This window comes from Pseudonaja textilis, chromosome 3 (assembly GCF_049901715.1).
Source record: "Pseudonaja textilis isolate UNSWEBS1 chromosome 3, rPseTex1.2, whole genome shotgun sequence".
In the NCBI taxonomy this organism is placed as follows: Eukaryota; Metazoa; Chordata; class Lepidosauria; order Squamata; family Elapidae; genus Pseudonaja; species Pseudonaja textilis.
In genome coordinates, this window is record NC_141992.1 from 113,085,890 (window position 1) to 113,106,062 (window position 20,173).

A 20,173-nucleotide genomic window follows, 5' to 3' on the forward strand; every position below is an offset into this window, starting at 1 on the left:
CCATATTGAATACATTTTTGAACAGGTCTCATATATAGTCTTTTCTTGAAGTGATTCTACTTTTATCAGCTCCCCTTTAATTTGCTTCCATTTTCATTTTTCTAAGATCCTCTCTTGATACTACCAAAATACAGGCTATTCCTAACAGTACAGGTAGTCCTCAATGTATGAACACAAGAGACAAGAATTTCTATTTCTAAGCAAGGCAGTTGTTAAGTGAGTTGCAGTTGTTACATGAATCTAGCTTCTCCTGTTGACTTAGCTTGTCAGCTACTTCTTGATTTCCACCCATCCAGCAATATCACTTACCAGAATATTTTTTCTCCTGGCTCACATTGATTCAAAATGTTGCACAATGTCCACAACAGTCATCTCTATTGATTGATTAACATCATACACTAGATTGTAACTTGAAATGACTACCAATCTATGGATTTCCTAAGCACCTATAACACCATAGATAATATTTTTTACTTTCTGATATAAATTTTAGCTTTTGTTCACAAAAACCCTAAAACTTTACAGTACTTCCTTCTATCTATTCATCAGCTCCACACAGAGGTTGGGCTATTTTCATTCAGATCTATTACATTCTTCTCCCTTCTCTGTTTCCCTCACACAGAATGTACCTATTTTTTTGTTAATTTGTTTATTCATTAATTCATAGTTTTCTTTTTACCTTCTAAGTTGCAATCTTCTATGCATGATGCTCATCATTAGATGGCCTAATAGATATTGAATTCCACCATCCACACTGGCTTTCATTAATTAAGGGTGTTCAGATAATATTGGGTTTTATTTTTGTAAGCCATGTGGAGTTATTGATTGTGAGTTGGGTGGCTGTATAAATTTTCTCAAATAAATAATGCTTTCTATTCAATTTGAATCTTCAATTCTGGCTTGCTAAATTTACATTTAGTTACAGTTCTTTCTTGTAAGAGGCTGATGCAAAGATCTGTTGGCATCCTCTGCCGTTATTGCTAAACCTTGTTCTTTTTCAGCATTGAAGTGGTGTTTGCCTTTATAGATTTTTTTTAATTTTAAAATAAAGTTTATTTAAGAATCATACATTTAAAACATTTAAAAAACAAATGAACATATAAACAGATATATATACATATATACATTTTGCAGCATAAAGTTGAGCAATGGTTACACATTTTTTAACAATGACGTGATCTGCCTTGTGACAATACCTTCTTCATTCTTAGTTTCACAAAATGCTTTATGATAAAAGGCACGTCTTCAGTAACTTTATAACTTATCCAGTTGACAAATATTGCCTTTTCTTTAAGCATTCATACCAGCAATTCCATGTTTCCTAGTAATCACTATCTTGGTTATTTTTTAGTAGTTTAGTTAGGCTATCCATCTCCGCCCACTCGTAAATTTTTTTGATGACCATCTCCTCTGAAGGGATGGTAGACAATTTCCAATTTTGTGCATAGCTTATTCTAGCTGCTGTTATAATGTGTAAAATTAAATATTGGTATTTTTTTCCCATTTTTGAATCTATCATACCTAGCAAGAAAGTTTTGGGTTCAAGTTTTACTTCTTGTTTAGTTATATTTAAAATCCAATTTTTGATATTTTTCCAAAACTTTTCTGCAAATGGACAGGTCCACTACATATGAAAATATGTTCCCTGGACGCAGTTACACTTCCAACAGTTTGGGGGAAGGTTCGGGAACATCTTATCCAGTCTCGCGGGTGGCAAGTGCCAACAATACACCATTTTATAGAGGTTCTCTTTATACGAGGCCAACAGAGTTAATTTGTAGTTTGTTTCCCAAATATGTTCCCACTTGTTTAATTCAATACTGTGGCTCACATTTTTTGCCCAAATTATCATACACTCCTTGACTGTTTCTTCTTTTTGTTTATAATCCAATAGATATTTATATATTTTACTAATCATCTTCTTTTCCTCTCCTTGCCAAATTTTATCTAATTTTTGGTAGGTCATGTTAAAGCCAAATTGTTCTTTATCTTTTTTGTAGTGCGATTGTATCTGCGCATTGGGGCACCATGGTATCTCTTTTCCTAAAATGTGTATTTGATTCCTACCCTTTAACTCTCCATTTTGATGTAATAAATCTTTATATCTTACAATATTGTCAAAATCTAAGACATTTGGATGTGTAACTGCCTCCACTGTGGATAACCACAGTGGGACCTTACAGTAATGTATTTTTAAAAAATCTTTCCCCAAATAGTTAGTAACACACTCCTTATATAATGCCTTTGAAAGTACAAGTGGTGTTTACTCTTTCCATCCCACATAAATGCGTGCCATCCCAATTGGAGATCAAAGCCCTCTAATGTTAAGATACTTTTATTTATCAAATTAACCCAGTCTTTGAGCCAGGTTGCCATCGCAGCATAGTAGTATGTTTCGAAATCTGGAAGACCAAAGCCTCCTTTATTTCTACCGTGTTTCTCATATAAAAAGTGATATTGGCCTATAATTTTGAATTTTTTGTGGGTCTAACTGTTCTTTGTGAATAAGAGTTATATATGCTTCGGTCCATGATTTTGGTATATTAGTGTTATCCAAGGCTTCATTATATAAGTCTGTCATTAATTCCTCCAATAACTCTTGGAACTCCTTATAGAATTCAGATGGAATTCCATCTGGACCCGGGGTTTTATTTAGTTTTTTGGCTCCAATTGCCTTTCTAATTTCTTCTGTGTATATTTTATTATTTAAAATACATTTCTCTTCATCTGTAATTTCCGGTAAAAAATTTTCTTCCAAATATTGGTTAATAAGTTGTCCTGGTACTTCTTCTTGATTGTATAGATTTGTAAAAAGGTCCTTGGCAATATCTTTCTTTTCCTTAGCCTGGGTACATACTTTCCCTTCTTGGTCTTGGAGAGCTACGATCGTTCTTTTTCCTTGATCTTTTTTTATTTTATGAGCTAACCATCTCCCTGGCTTATTCGCATTTTCAAAATATTTTTGTTTTACTAATTTAACTTTTGGGGTCAGGTCTTCCTGCATACTTAAATTTATCTTAAGTTTTACCGAATCTATTTCTTTACTAATATTTTGATTATTTGGATCAACTTGTCTACTTACTTCTAAATCTTTAAGCTTCTCTCTCCACACATTTTATTGTTGTCTTTTTTCTGTATTTTTTTTAAATATTATAACCAATAGTTAAACCTCTCACATAGGCTTTTGTTGTATCCCAGAGATTTTGAAGAGACGTATGCTCTCTTATTTATTTCAAAAAATATTTTCAATTCTTTTCTCACCATTTCTATATATTCAGTATCTTTTAATATACTATTATTAAATGTCCATCTTCCAATCATTCTCTTTCCTTTCCACTTAATTTGAATAGGGTTATGATCAGCCCATACATTTGGCAAAATCTCTATGTTTTCAATGTTTTCCATTAAACCTGGGTCCATCCAAATCTGATCTCTTCTAGACCAAGAATGATGGGGATTGGAAAAGAAAGCATATTGCCTTTTGGTTGGATATAGTTCTCTCCACACATCCTTCAAGTTTAATTCCCTTACCATGTTTATTTTTTATTTTGGAACTTTTATAGTCTTTATCCTTGTCTGAAACAGCATTTAAATCTCCTACAATACATACATTTGTATATTCATTTTCTACTATCTTATGATGGTGTTTATTATAAAATTCTTTTTGATATATATTCGGGGCATATACTGTAACTAACAAGGTCTTTTTCTGATTTAATATTATTTCTATAAATAACATTCTTCCATCATCATCCTTATATACTTGCTTGTGTTGCAGCCAATCTTTTATATATACCACAATACCCCTTGAAAGAACCCAATACATTTTTCCCAAATTAGTATCCTTTAGGAGGTCTGCCTGTTTATCCATGATATGTACCTCTTGTATACAAGTTATATCTGCATTTTGCTTTTTAAGTTTTTCAAATGACTGTTTTCTTTTTAATATTGAATTTAAACCATAAGGTAATTTCTCTGCTCATATTACTGTCTGTGTAGAGCATTTTTTGCTTCTTTCCTTATTCTGGGTTCTCTTGTACTTGGTCTGTTGTCCTCATCTTCTCTATTTCTGAGATTCTGACTGTGGTACGGGTTCTTTTTCTTCAGATAATTGTTCTTCCTGGCTTCTTGTATTTAAATCTTCTCCACTTTCACGTTCTTCTTCAGGTCCCAGATATTGTTCACGAAATTGATGTGCTTTCTCTATTGTGTCGATTTTATATTTTTTATCCTGCCATGCTACTAGGAGCCCTTCTGGGGTGAGCCATCTGAACAATATACCATTTTTAATTAACTGAGATGACAAAAACTGGTAGCCCTTTCTTTGCTCCCTAACTCTCCTGGGTATTTGCTTCAATGTTACCACTTCATGATCTTTATATATCAGTGGCTCATCTCTGGTCTTGCCATATAGCATGTCTCGTATCGTCTTTCTCACGAATCAGATGTGGACTTCTCGGGGTAGTCTGTGTCTCCGGGCGTAATGCGTGTACACTCTGTAGACCTCATCAATGTCATTCTCAATTTCGTGTTTGTCTTTCTGTAGGGCTGTTGCTATCAAATTTACCATTATTTCATATAGATCCTCCTTTTTATCTTCAACAACATTCTGGTATCTCAAATAAAATGATGCTTTTTCTAATTCTATATGTACCACAGAATCCCGAAGTTCAATATAAAAATTTCCAATTTTGTTCTGATTCCTCTAATCTCTTTTCCACCACCTCAGTTCTTGCCTCTACTATGTTTAATTTTTGTTCATTTTTTTGTCATTGTCTCCTGGATCTTTCCGATTTTACTATCTAAATTTTGTATCTCATTCTTCACTCCTCCTATTTCCGTTCTCATTTCTAATGTCATGTCTTCGTGATTCCTCACTATCAGTTCATGGGTTTTTACCATCATTTCCTGCATCATGGCAAGTGTTGACTGTACTGCCTGCAAACTTTGGGCAGAACTTGTCTTTTCCGCCAATAACATGCGTCAATTGATCTCTGTCCCAGAGGTAAAGATGTCGCTGTTGTAGGTTCTTCCCTGATTTTACATTTGTAGTTATTGTTGCCATTTTAACTATTTGTAGAAGCTCTCTCCAATCTACCATCAACTATCCTAGTAGAGTTATACTGTCTTCTCCTTTAAATATTATACACGTATTTATACATATGTTGTTAAATAAAAAATTTCTATTATAGGTAATCCCAGACAGATCTTAGTTCAATTTCTTAAGTGGTCAAATATTCTAAGGTTTAGAGATTTAAATATTAACCCAATATATATTTAATTAATCCACTATAAATACAAGTAAGTAAATACTAATATGTTTAACCAGAAGAACATCAAATCTATGTAATCATGAAAATATTGTAAATAGTTAAAGCACCCAGCTAATTAATGTATTTAAATATCTGGACTTATCTTTTTTCTTTAAGGATATATATTTAATCAAAGTAAGTAATTCTATTTTCTTTCTTTTACCTTAGATTTCTTGTATAATACTTTTAAACAGGGATTGATTGGTATAATTGATCAGTAGAACAATAAAATGATAATAATAATAATAATACTATGATAATACGATATAATTATTCTTTGACCATCTAATTCATATGTTTATAGAATCACTTTCCTACAATTAATCCAAAAAATTCAATCAGCATTAAGCAATATTCTATATACAAATTTCTCATATCTTTACCTCTATCAAATTAATTTTCTACCAACATCACTTAAATAGATTTGTATCTTACCAATATCTATTAAATGAGATCCAGAGATTTTTTTTTTGTTAATTGTCTTACATCAGGTCTTAATTCAAAATGTCCTCATTCCAAATTGCACTGTCACTTTCTCCGTTTGTGTATTTTCTTGTTGCTCTTTTATTTTTTTATTCCCACACAGTCACAGTTTCACTTATGAACCTTAGATAAGTCTTTCTTATTTTGTTGTCAGGATTGTCTATTAATATTTATCAGATTAAAGTTTCTTTCCCCAGTCCTTTCTTCCGATCTTTCAATGCAGTAAAAGTTCATTCCCAAGTTTTACACTCTTAATTGTCCTTTCATTTTCCTATAACACTTAATCACTTTCACTTCTTTTTCTTTCTTCCTTCACTTCTCAAATAAACAGATATCAAAGTTCTATAGTTCACTCCTCCACTCGCAAAGCAAATGTTATTACATCAGCCTTTGTCTCCTTAGGTTTCACGATCCATTAGTCAGCATAAATCTCTGCCATTGTTTCAGTCAGTGCTCCTGTCAAAAACTCCACCGCTTCGCTACACCACTCAGTTTGGAGCTTTCTTTACAGTATACACCAATATTCTCAAGATCTTCTTTAAATATGCCTTTCCAGTGCTCAGCCTGCTATTTCTCTCTTTTCACTCCTTTTAATCGGCTGGGCTGCTGCGTCCCTGGTTCCAATCGTCACAGTTGTCATAATCTCCCTCTTCTGCCATTGGTTTTCAGGGGGTTCTTCTTCCAGTCTCCAGGATTACGGCACCTCCCCAAGACCTCCGTGTCTTCCCCTTTCTTTTGCCTACCCCTCCGGGATCTGGCATGCTCCAAAAAGCCACCAACTAGTGAAAATCAGAATCTTTCAGAGCAGCGGTCCGCTCCTCAGCTCCGCACCGACACAGCGCCCAACCGGCACCGTTCCCAGGCTTCTGCTCACCTCAGCCTTTATAGATTTAATGTGCGATAACCCATGATTGGTAAATTCACCTGGCATTACCAGATACTGGTAGAAAAAAAACATGGTGGGAAAAATAACCACCAATTTCTCTCATTAATAGAGACAGTTTGGTATAGTGGTTAAAACACCAGGCTAGAAACTGGGAAGCGATGAGTACTAGTTAATATTAGGCAAGATTTATTCCCAAATAATATTACAACAAAATTGTAAATTGTAAACAATGCCAACCAATTAATTTTACCTACCAGCATGAAGGAAGAAGTGAAGTTCTATTTATCTATCAGGACACAGCTTATTTAGCATTTCACTACATAATTATTAAAAGAGGAGGTCAAAATATGAACACCCCCAAACTATTGTTTAATTTGCAATAAATTATTTGCTGTGAACCCTGGTTCCTGTGCTCCATTTCACTCCTTAAATGTCACTTATCAGATCAGTTCAAGCTTAGCAGAGAGAAAGAACAGCGAACCATACATCACACCTACCAGTTACTATTAATCCTGCAATTGGAGATTGATTAAAATTGAAAAAGGAGCTTCATGGATTAAACACCTTGATTAAGATTTGAATTCCTTTTTCTTATGGCCTCCTCTTTTGTGTTAGTTTGTTTGGCACTATGAAAAAAAAGCATTTGGATTTTGAACAAATAGCAGCGGTTCTCTGAGATTCCAAAAATTTTTCCTCCCCAGCCCTAACAGGAGAGAATCAGCACTGAACCAGGAGTTTCATTTGTATGTAAAATACATTCTACCATTTTATAGTAGCCTTCCCCCATTTTCTTGGACTAAAAAGGAAATAAGCAACACTTACCTTGGAGAGCAGGCATTCCTCTCCCACCCCTAACTCAGATGAATTTGCCTGCCAAATGATATATCTGCAGGGAAAAATGAAAGGGGAAAAAATCCCCTTCTCTGTCCCATCGTTGTTCATGAATTCCTACCTATATTTGATTATTCTGAGCAGCTATTCTCAATAACTTGAAAATTAAGATTAGATTGCATTGATAATAATTTCTAATTGCTTCTTCAGTAGTACCAAGATCATTTTCTCAATAGGAATTCATTTGAGAAAGTTCATGATGGTTACCTTTTAAAATACAAAGGAGGAAATGAGGGAATTAAGTGTCTGTGGAAAAGCAGCAGCATTGCATTTAATTTAGACATTAGCACAAATTAACTTTACACCTAATCCACAGAGTTAAGACAAAAGTGTTGATTGCACAACAAACAGTTGGAATGGGTAACATGCTTAATGGGACATCTGATAGTCTGAGCTTTGCTGATGGCTATGTAGGGGGCACCAAGCAATTGTTAACAGGTGTAATTAAGACTCTGAATTTCTTCATGAAGTTAAAACAGAGATCACTTCAGAGACAGAGGTGGTCTTCGCACCTTATCTCCTGGGCAGAGAGGAACATTTTTTTCAAATATTCATTTAAGAAGCTATTTTATTAACCATATGTCACTTAGAATGTGACTGACGGGCACTCTTCAGAGGCTTCTAGCCACCCAGATGCACCTTGCAGGGGAGCAGCATAAAAATTTAATAAATAAATAATAAACAACAAACAAACAAATAGAAGTGTTGACAGAAGGCAGGACGACCCATCCTCTTATGCTGCCTTCCATATGCAGGAGGCAATTGTCTACTGTGGAGAGCTTCCTGTAGTTGTGGATTTTATTTTATTGTTACTGGTGAACTCTACATATTTCAAAGAAATATGATCACTCCCACTGCACTGAATGCAGCCAAATTTATAGCAAGCTTTTTTTTTTGCAAAACACTTTCATGCTATGATTTTTTTTCTACATTCCACAGCAAATATATGTGCCTCCAGAGTTCACGGTTTGTTTGAAGTAGCCTTTAATGTGTTTTTGTTCAATCTGCATAATTTTAAATAAATAAATGTCTCCTTTGTTGTTAGAAGACTGATATTCTTGTATTCTAGATTCTGCTGCATTGTAATGTTTTGAAGTTTGTATTTTAAAACTTACACTTTTGGTAACCTTAGGAGCCCTTTCCCTCTGAATAAAATAACTAAACTTTAATTTCCTTCACTGCCATAATTTCAGGATAAAAAAAATCATGACCACCCAATCAGATTTGAGTTTAAAATAAAGAGCTAAAAATTAGAAATTGGGAAAGAGACATAGAGTAAACCTTTCCTAATAAGTTTTGTTTCATAATTATGAAAGAATCTTTTATATATTTTAAATACATATACAATATTTACTCACTTTATAGCTTCACACATATCCAGTCCCATTTTCACACAATTCTTGGCATGATTTTGTAGTGATATTGGAAGGCCAGACACACAGTAATAGCAGTCTCCTAAGATTTTAATTCTCATACATTCATTTTCCTAAAAAGGGGAGGGGGAGGGGGAAACAGGGTGAAGGAATCAGTCAAGGCAGCAACATAAAGCTTATCAGCTAGGCTGCAGAACCTGATGCACCTGATTGTGTCAATTGTATTCCATCTAAAAATACAGAGATGACTGGGCCAAAATATTTATAGCTGAAATAAACTCCAGGATTCTGTGCTTCCCTATTTCCAGTGACCTACTTTTCCTGAGTTATGAAATCAGAAGCATGCTCAAACAATGTTGTCTCCAAACTCCCAGGGATTTAAAGCCAACACTCCTTCTAATCAAATTAGACAAGTCCGTTGAAAATAGACTTGAAATTTTAAATTCAGGATATTTGTTACCAACTCTATTTGAGCAGATGCAGGAATACCAACACTTTCTAAGCTATAATGCTATATTATTACAAGCTAATCTCTCTCTTAAGGGATAAAATTAGTCCTTAGATTTGAGCATTATTTTAATTCATTCAAAACTTCATTACTTCTCTAGGGGTCCTTGACACACGCAATGTTTGGGGAGATGCCCAAAAGACAGCTTATGTTCTTCTTAGTCTGCAATTCTCTGTTACAAAGAAATCAGGGAAGCAAAGTAGGACATGTTCTGAACTCACTATTCAACAATCAGCCAATGTGGGAATGTACCTGTATGTCTAACTAATATCTACAGGATGCACCAATTCCTCTAAGATCCTTGTTTTTTTTGCAATGCAACTTTAAATGGCAAAGCCCAAATTCTGATAGAATTTGAATGAATAATTTGATTGTCAGTCTTTACAAAAGAGTGGCAGAGCCAGTCAAAGAGGAGAAACCAAACTCTGGAACTGTGACTCAGTCAGGATGATAAAGATTATAAAGACTATTGCTGCTATTAAACGAACTGAGCCTTAGAGTAATGAGTGATATTTCTAGGACTCAAAATATTGCCTTGCAACGCCAGTATATACCTGCAAATAAATAATAAACAGTTCAAAGTGAAGAGATGTCTAACAGAACAAAGGTTTTTTTTTCCAGATCTACAATAAAACACTACTGCATTTAATGCATAAATTGTATTTTTTATTATTTCCAAAATTTTATACTGATTTGTCCTCATTTTTATTAACTTGGGGTGTTTCAAAGTAATTTATTTTCTCCCTTCTTATACCAGGATGTAACAAAAGCAACTATTGCAAAAGGAGCAACTGTATTTGTACAAAAGCATTTTTGGAGGCTGTGAGGAAGCAGTATCCAGGAAAGGCTAAACTTTCCTCATGCCATTGTTATCTACGTATTATGGTTATAAAAATACAGTGACAACATTATAGCATTAGCTATGAATAAAACTTTCATACATACTTACTTTAGCAATTTGATCAAACTTGCCAAAGAGTTCATTCAGCATATGCACCAGTTCTCCAGGGGAACAATCACTAGCCAAGCGAGTAAATCCCACAATATCGGCATATAAAATGCTGCACATAAAAAAAATTAGCATTGTTGATTTTTTTTCAAGTTAAAAAACAATATTTTATCATAACATTCATTTAAAAGAACCAGGAATGGGGAATGTTCCAAATACCTTATCAGAAACAAACACATTTGGCCACCAACCATTTTTCACAAGGGATTTAAAAAGAGCCAATTTACACAGCTATTTTTAATGGATTGGTCATGTGTGTGGTGATTTTATCCTGAAAACTATTCTGGCAGGCCTCCAACATTCATCAGGTTTCATCTACAACAATGGCAGTTAAAGTCTCCCTTCCCTGGCACCTCTAATAGTACTCCTTCAGAGTCTGAAGGCATCTCCATATAGTCACTGCTTCCATTTTCCAAAACCTCAGAAGTACTCTGAAGGGGATTGATGGTTGTTTTTATTTTAATCTTAAGAGCAAGGGGCAAAAAGCACAGTCCCACCCTGTAGTAGCAAAAATCTCCTCACCTATTTCATGCTAATGTAGACCTACCAATCAGGACTGCAAAAATCTGAATGACCACCAGACTACAACAAAGAATAGTCTGGCCACCTAGCTATAAAGAAAAAATTGGAGTGGAATGGGTATGGAATGAGTTAGTAGCCTGATGTTTTTTGCAAACCTGGAAGCAACTGACAAAACTCATCTCAGTTTTGCCTGTGTTGTTTCTTTGATTCCTAAAAGGTAGCTGCTGGAAAGCCATTAAGAAAGTCAGGGAGGGGATCCAACTGATATAACTACCAGTTCTGTTGTTCTGCGTCATGCACGCATGCGTGAGTTGTGCGAGTGCAATTTACGACCTGCTGAGCTGCTCGGACAGCTCAGCAGCACTGCATGCGGATGCGCAGTGGTTAGAAAAGCCCTTTTTTCCTGCTTTTTCAACCACAGCTGCGCCGCGCAAAGCAGCTGCAGTTGAAAAAGCAGGAAATAAAGGACAGGTAAGAGCCCGGGTGAGTGGGCCAAAACAGCATCAGACACACTGGTTCTGTGTCTGCTGCTCTTCAGAGCTACTGGTTTTGTAGAGCCAGACAGAACCGGTAGAATCCCACCCCTGAAGAGAGTGCTGCAAAGGTGAGAATATAACTTTCTGTTTCCTAGTCCTAAATACAGGACTTGAGAAAGATGCGTGTCTCCAACTTCCTCCAAAACTATCAACTTTCCAGCAGTTTCAGTCTGGTATATAACTGTGCCAGACATAAATCATACCAGCTTTTCAAATTTGCTAAATGTCACAAGAATGCAGAGGCTGAATGCTATAGAATCACTATTCTACTGTTTCCCCATTACTTCTACCATGAGCTTGGAATGTGGCTGATCTGGGCAAAGCTGATTATTCCATTTATTTCTAATGACAGCTCACCATATCCTAGTGACAGAGATGCATTCTAGCTTTGCTGTGTTGAAAATCAGCTGAATTTGGGCTAGTTAATCAAACCTGACTGAAGCCATACCATCAGCTAACTTATTCTTTTTACGTTCTGTATCTCCCATAAAAGCCATAATTTCAGCCTGCAGGGTGCATTTAATATCCCCAAACCAACTTCATTTCTCCCCCCCAAAATAAATTTGTTGAAGTTTTACATTTTTACAGTGTTACATTTTAACTATCTTGTTTATATGCTTTTACATTAAAATCAGAAAAGAGTAGAAAAAAACAAGTGTAGGTTTTACACTAATGAAGAAAATACTAATTTTGGTGCTGCCTCTGCCAATTTATTTATTTATAAAATTTATTGGCCACCCATCTTATCATAGGGTAACACTCGGTGGCTTACAATCATTAAAATATGCTTATACATATATTCCATAGTTCATTAAAACCTAAATAAATTAAAATCAAACATTAAAATTGAAGGACACGTAGGGAGGGTGAGGGGATGGAGCGGAGGGAAGTGGGATAAATTGTTACGTGATCAACCACCTCCATTGTGCTGTTTCCCCCATTGGGACTCCAAGCAATTATTGGGGCCCAGAGCGAAAGGATAAGATCAAAACAGTTCCAAGAACTGGCTTCAAACAATACCTTACATTGGTGTGCCTTTTGACATACAAATTGTGAAAGTTGTTTGTACTTTCCAGCTGGCCTGCTTTGGGTCCTTGTAACCTTTGAATGATCTCAGCTTTCATTTCCATGGCTATGTGAGCAGGAAGCAGAGAAAGCAGAAGACGTTCCTGGTTTTGAAAATAAAAGACAAAAATGTCCAGGCTTCCACTAATTTTAAATAAGAAAAAATTGCTAAAGAAAACCATAACTTCTCCAAGGATGCTTGGGACAAAGCAGTGAGTGATGTACTATCTTTTGTAGGGCTGACTAAACCAGGCTTGTCCAACCTGCGGCCCAAGGGCCGCATGCGGCCCAGGTCACCTTGTAATGCGGCCCAGTGCCCACCCCAACCTTTGTGCCAGAGCCAGCGAGGAGGAGGAGGAGGAGAAGCAGGCGCGAGGCAGGGTGAGGCGAGCACCAGGCCAAGCAGCAACAGAAAAAGCAGGCGCCGTCAGAGCACCACCTCCTGCTGTTGCCACCACCGCCATCGCTTCTGCCCCGCCGCTTCTGCCCCCGCTGCCGCTTCTGCCCTGCCGCCGCTGCCGCTTCTGCCCCCACCGCCTCCGCTTCTGCCCCCGCCACCGCTGCTGCTTCTGCCCCCGCCGCCACTGCCCCCGCTGCTGCTTCTGCCCCGCCGCTGCTGCTGCTTCTGCCTTCCAGTCCTGCCTCATCCAGCCAGGCCATTTGCAGGAGGAGAGGTAGGCGCGAAGTGGGCGAGCTTTCTCCCCCTGCAAAATTTGGCCGAAAATAAACCATGATAAAAACTGTGATAAAAATAAATAATTTTTAATAAATAATTAATAATAAAAACATCTCACTAACTTCATTTCCAAATAAATTTAATATGTTAACTATGTTTTCTATGGTTTTTTTGGATGATCAGGTATCGTTACTGTTATTTTATTTTATGTGCGGCCCAAACCAAATTTTCATCTTCTAATGTGGCCCAGGGAAGGTGAAAGGTTGGACACCCCTGGACTAAACCATTTGAAAGCGGTGCTTCACTAGGCATTTTAGCCAAACTGTTACAACCTCTTCAAATGTTAAAATAGTCACATCTTTTGCAAATTCATGTGGCTGCTCTAAAGGCTGGCTCCAGTTTATTAGTTTATTGATATACTGTAGTCACAGACAATATTTCTGCTGGGACTACCAGAGAAGCTGCAGTTAGACATCATCTCAGAAGCAACTATGACAGCTTTGCAACAGCCAAAACTACTTTAATGTTGACGAATGGCGTATGTTTTGCAAAGCTCCTCTTTTTAATGTTTTGCAAAGCCTAATCATTTGTAATCTTCCCTCCATTTTTCTTCTGTAAAACACAGAGTGAATATAACCTTCTGTAGAAGACTGATTGGAAGAGCAATTTTGCAAACTTTTCTAATAATTTGGAAGAAAAAATGGGAAGCAGTCATAGAAGGTGAAGGAAAAGGGTAAGTATATGGGCACAGATACACATTATTTCTAAACTAAGGTCTCTTAATGTTACCAGTCAAAATGTTTGCTTCCAAATAAATTTTCTCCAAAAGCAAAACATAAAGGACTTGTCCTTTAGATGGTTACTATAAATGAACATAATAACATCGTATTGCTGAATCAGGATAAGGCCTATCTTAATCCAGCATTTTATTTCTCACGGGGGTCAACCTGATGTCTTTGAGGGACTTACATCATATTCTACTCTCTATTGTTCCCCTGAACCGGCATTGAGGTACGCTGCTCCAAATTCCAGCTAAAATAGAGGCATTGATTGCCTGTCCAGCATGAATGGATCTATTCTTCTTTTAAAGCCATTCAAATTAGTGGCATCATCATGTTTTATGGCAACCGATCTCACAGTTAAATTCTGTATGTGGATTAAGCCATGAATGAAAGTGGTATATGCAAATGATGTGAATCCCTCAAAGACATCAGCCTTTGTAAAAATGGATCCCAGGAAACCATGTAATAGATATCTCACCTGGAGGCATCACCATCCGTAGTTAATAGCTCCTTATTCCTTTTTTAAAAGGCAGATTCAAAGGTCAATAATATGCCTTTGCCCTATGACCATAAATATCTTGGGTTCAGCCTACCTTGCCATTTATTGCATTGAGCTTATTCAAATATTATTTGTTTCTCTTATTCATAAGTAGAACACACACAGTTTTTGTCCAATAAAAGACAACACTTGAAAATCTTCCATTCAGGATCATGTAGTCACATTGCGAAAGCATTAAATCAGGAGACCTGGCCAATAATTCAGGCTACTTAGGGGATGCCAATTGGCTTGGCATTTTGCATACAGATTTGAGTAGCACAGACAGCAATTGGTAGATGGATATGACTCTCAACATAGTTCCTAGTCCCAGGGAATGCCTGTTGTGGGTTTAAAAGAGTGATTTTCCTTCTTTGCTTTGTAGTTTTTTTTGCCACAGAAGTGAATAGCTGACGATCTGAAAACTGTTCTGGTCCACATGGAAGAGGAGAGAGATCTTTCACTTGGAGAAAGGGAAACCTCTGCCAAAGCTCTGGGAAAGAAGCTGTTAAAATGTCTCCAATGGTCATGTGTACAGAAGCAATATTACTCATCATCTTCAATAAAGCCAGTGTAGACTAATGATTACTGTATTATCTAGAAAGGTCCCCTGGGTGACTTTGGGCTAACTCTCTCTCACCTCGGTCTATCTTAGATTGTTGTAGGGGAAAAGGGAAAAGAGTAAGTGCCTTGAGTATCTTGAGTCCCTGAACAAAAAGTGAGATTTAAATTGAATCAATGAATGACAGTTCTCTTCAAAACATGCCCCTATTTATGTATTTGACAAAACATTAAAGGCACTTCCTTCCTCAGAAACCTGTTTCCTGCTCTCTGTCGCATTATAAGCAGGTCAAAGAAGAGATGCCACAAAGGCAATATTTGTCAGAGATTAGACCTCAATTTTTGTTCTTCTGAGATTTTTTTTCAATGAGAGAACATACAACAGGCTGCATTTACAAATAATACATGACAAAGCATTGATGTGTCTATTTATTCTCCATACCTTATTAAGCAAAAATACTTTGTTTCCCTCAGGCACATCATTTTCTTTAGAATCAAAGAACAACTCTGATACAAAGGCCAACAAATTTCCATATATTGGTGCTAATTCATTTGTCATAAATGGATCAGTCATCACATTGGGAAAACTATTTAGTTCGGTGGGTAATGCAACTCTTAAGCTTTTACAATAGTCAAAGCTGAAACATATTAATTAATTAATTTATTTGTTCCCCTTTTACACCCTGCTGCCATATCATAGCACAGATGTTCCACCTGCCATGTCTCAGCTACACAAATCTCCCCTTTCTTAAATAATTCTGTTCAGTCTGCCTTGCTGTCAATAATTTTTACAATTCTTTTTGAGTTTAAACTCTCTCTCCCTCCCCCTTTAAAATCAATGCTTTCCAATTATGCCACTTTGGTTATCACTTTGTCCCTTATCAGTTTTGAAATTCTCCCCAAGTACAAGGTTGTTCTCTTTTTCTCCTATTTTACTTTTCTCTTTGGTAGTAAGCCCCTATTTTTAGACAGTAAGCCCCTATTTTTTAAAAAAATTCTATCATAACTCTAAATTTCTCATTATTCATAAAGTGAACAGATATGTAATACAAAATAGATTTGGGTTTTTTTTATAGCTGTTCTCCCCTCTTTTTCCTTTTTTAAAAATCTACATATTCCAACAAAATTCTTTCCTTCTGACATCATTTTTGTAGCGACAACACCACTATTCATTCTCCTTTTTTAAGAAGGGCATTGATTCAGTTACACAAGTAGAATCCCACTCTGTTACCTTGTCCATTTAAACCTGTCACAGCTCTTGAGTCCTGTTTCTAAGCACATTATTATTATTAGGATCCTGTATCCTCCATGAAAGTGACATTCAGTGAGTTATCTCAGATACTAACAACGCCTCCTGGAAAAATCTTTCAAAACATCTTGTAAGTCACACAATGCGAAATACCTGAAATGAACAAGGGTAATTATGCTAACTGCTTGTCAGTGTCAAAACGAGGCCTGAAGTCTTTGAAATTGCCTTGCCTTATTCTCTGCGAGAGTTTAAACAGTGAGGCAAACAATTTTATAGGGAGTGGGAATATATAAACTAAAAAAGCTAAGGGTGCATATTTCTGTGTGCATATATTACACACGTATAAGACAGAGTCATGCATTTAATAGATAGCTATCAAAGAAGTAACAAAATAAAATGGACAAAACCGAGCACATTTTACATTCTAGCAATACATCAAAAGAAAGGGAGCATCTATGAAGATAAGGAGAAACAAACTGTTTTCTTCTGAGCTCAATTCCTATTTTGCTTTTATTTATAATAGGAATTAGTAATCTTTGGATAACTGAGGCCCATACTTCACATTTTGTGGGCCAAATGAATGGATGATAGGTAGAGTCAAGATTTCTTTTTCTTTTCTTTTTTTCAATTTTCTAAAGGACATTGTCTTTATTTTATAAATTATATTCAACCTCTTTTAGGGCATATGCTTTGTTTTCTGGTTGTTTCCCCTTCAAATAGTAAAAAAAACAACCACTATTTTTGGTTACTGTAATGTAGTCGGAAGTGATTCCAGAGGATTCCCAAGATAAAAAAAAGAGTTGGGACTATATCAGGTGCTAGTATCTCAGGCTGCTTATAATAGTTATCTAATTTACAACACAGAACTTGATACTGTTCTATGCACCATGTAATTCTGCTCTATCTTTGGAACAAAAAATAGAAAAGTGATGGTTTGTTTGTTTGTTTAGTCAAACGCTTACAATATGATAGAAATAAGAATAAACATGAGTTTAAATACAAGAAATAGGAACTAATAATTGGGGACAATAGGACAGGGATGGTAGGCACGATTGTGCGCTTATGCACGCTCCTTACAGACCTCTTAGGAATGGGGTTAGGTCAAAAGGTTAGTTTGAGGGTAAAGGAGTGGGAATTTGAGCAGGTGACAACAGAATCAGGTAGTGAGTTCCAGACATGGACCACTCTGTTGCTGAAATCATACTTCCTGCAATCAAGTTTGGAGTGGTTTACATTAAGTTTATATCTGTTGTGTGCTCTTGTGTTGTTGTGATTAAAGCTGAAATATTCATTACCTGGTAAGACATTGAAATACACTATATGATTTTATGTACTATGCTTAAGTCCAATCTTAGCGTATTTCAACCTTGTCTAAGCCTAGAATCTCAAGTCGGATAGTGTAGGGTATTCTGTTGTGAACAGAGGAGTGTGGTACTCTTCTGGTAAAATATTTCTGGACTCACTCAATTGATATACAGTGCGGATTCCAGACAGCGGATGTGTATTCAAGTATTGGTCTAGCAAAGGTTTTGTATTGGTTATCAAATGTGGTTGGCTGCAAGCTTGCACCTACATGCCAGCCTCATCAGGAGCAATGCAAGTTATAGTCCAACAACATCTAGACAGCTACAGAAGCCCAATTTCAGCTAAGCTAAAGGAGACCCACTGAATGGGATATTACTGGTGAATTCTAAAAGATTGAGGAAGTCTTAGGTTCACTGAAGCATCTCTAAGGGATCTCTAAGGCAAGATTATTTGTAAACAAGGATCTGAAGTATAAAAAGACTATAATGAATACTCAATTCATATTCCAGGCTTCTGCATTATCTAATTTACAGTTCGTGTTCATTCATTCATTCATCCATTCATTCATTCATTCCTGTTTACTGGTTAAAATGATGCCATGGAAATGCCCACAGTACAATATCCATGGAGATTCTCAGTCATCCTGGTCATGATTGTCCCAAAGATGCTTTTTTCAAGAGGCAACTTGGCTTTCTGTTTTTTCTTGGTTGATGTTTTGCTTCTCAGATGAGAAGCGAAACATTATCAAAGAAAGTCCTGTTACTTTGAAAAAAGCACCTTTAGGACTACAGTACAATAGATTAGATAAGAATAATGATATACTGTAGGTACATGCTTATCCATATATGTTTCACTATGTTTAATGTTTCTTCCAAGTAAGCATCACAATTTTCAGCAAATGTGTATCATATCCATACACCCTTATATCATTATAGTTGTGAATATGCTGCAATTAAAAAGTGCAGACAAAGAAAAGTGTGTTATAGGACAGCGGTCGCCAAGTGGTAGGCTGCAGCCCACTGGTGGTCCATGAGAAAAATTTGGTGGGCCGCAGAGAAATCTCCTCCCCAGAGCACCCCCAAAAAGCAATTAATCCAGGCTGTGCAGAAACATAAGGCTGCGCTGCCCACATGGCCCACGAGAACCCTCCCCGCCCACTCACTCCTTACCCAGTAAACTTGCCTGCTAAATTGCTATTTTTCCTTTTTCCGACCATCATTTGTTCTGCAGTGCTGGGAGATTTAGATTAGTCAGGAAGCAGGAAATGGTTGGATTTCTTGCTTTCTAGCTAGTCTTTAGATCTTTGACTCAGCACAGCCCAACCTCCTTTAGGACTGAAGGAAGCAAATTCAGCGCAGCCTCACAGCAAGCAAATTTGAGAGACTGAGCTAGCTGATGGCAGATAGATAGATCACTGCATGATTCTATGAGCAACTCAATCTGCCCGCTTTGCCTGATTTGGGGTAAAAGTTGCTCTTTTTTATAAAAAAAATCAATATTTACATGCATGGTGTGTTGTGAGTTAATTTTGTGAGTTTGCTTGCTAGCAAATTTTATTTGAACCAGTTAGTGGTCCCTGGGATCCAAAATTATGAGTTTGGTGGTCTCTGAGGTCCAAAAGGTTGGTGACCCCTGTTATAGGTTACAAAATTCAGAGTCCTATAAATCTCACCTTCCTATGTAAAAGAATGCTATGAACTTTTTAGCCACCAAGATTGAAAAATATATGGAGAAATGTTGAATCCTTGCAATTATAGGAGTAAATGAATAGGGTATCTAGTGGCTGCTTTTGTGTTTTAGACCCCTCTATGGAAGTTGCAAGCCTCACTTGTTTGATATAACTTCTTTTGACAAATTTTGTCCCTTTGATGGATAGGACACTTCTTTTTTTCATGAGTAATAAACTGAGGAAAGAAGGAATTTGATATTTTCCTTGTTAGAAGCAAAACAGGAAAAAGAGCTTAATAAAATGATAACAAACACGGTGATGAGGCAATTCAGAATAAAGAAACCAACATAGACAGATTCAGGTATAGCCAAAAACATCTACACAAAAGCAACTGGCAGGCTGCCAACACTCTTTCAGATTCTTTATATAGAGCCTTAAAAGGAGGATAATTTGAATTGCCTATAGACTATAGTTATTATTAGAGTAATAATAATAGTAGAGGCAGTAGCAGCAGCAATGTTGTCTACGTTGCCTTTGATTTATCCAAATAAAAGCTTCAATTTTTTTGTGGAACAAAAAGTAAATAATCTTATTATATTCTCCCAGCATTTCTTTATATCATGAGATCCTATTGTTGAAAGAGCTGGCTCATTTATTAAAAATATATACACATTAGTTTTGAAAATGCTTCACAAATCTCAACAGTATTCCTTTTCGGCATTAAGAATGTTCCTTCAAGTTTCAAAGCAATGGACCATACCAAAAGAAGAATTTTGATGCCGAGAGTCTAATATACCTTTTATCTTCCACT

General features: G+C 36.4%; 1 protein-coding gene across 3 annotated transcripts in view; it reads right to left on the minus strand.

Moving 5' to 3' along the window:
- The window catches only part of ADCY2 (adenylate cyclase 2), a 155,569-nt gene that overhangs the window by 67,287 nt on the left and 68,109 nt on the right, over window positions 1–20,173 (minus strand). For all 3 annotated transcript variants that reach the window (XM_087930653.1, XM_087930655.1, XM_026700998.2), the window contains exons 5-7: window positions 12,541–12,689; window positions 10,403–10,514; window positions 8,931–9,058 (exon numbers count right to left, since the gene is read on the minus strand). In XM_087930653.1, the coding sequence (XP_087786779.1) occupies window positions 8,931–9,058; window positions 10,403–10,514; window positions 12,541–12,689 (389 nt within the window). The remainder of the gene's footprint in view (window positions 1–8,930; window positions 9,059–10,402; window positions 10,515–12,540; window positions 12,690–20,173) is intronic.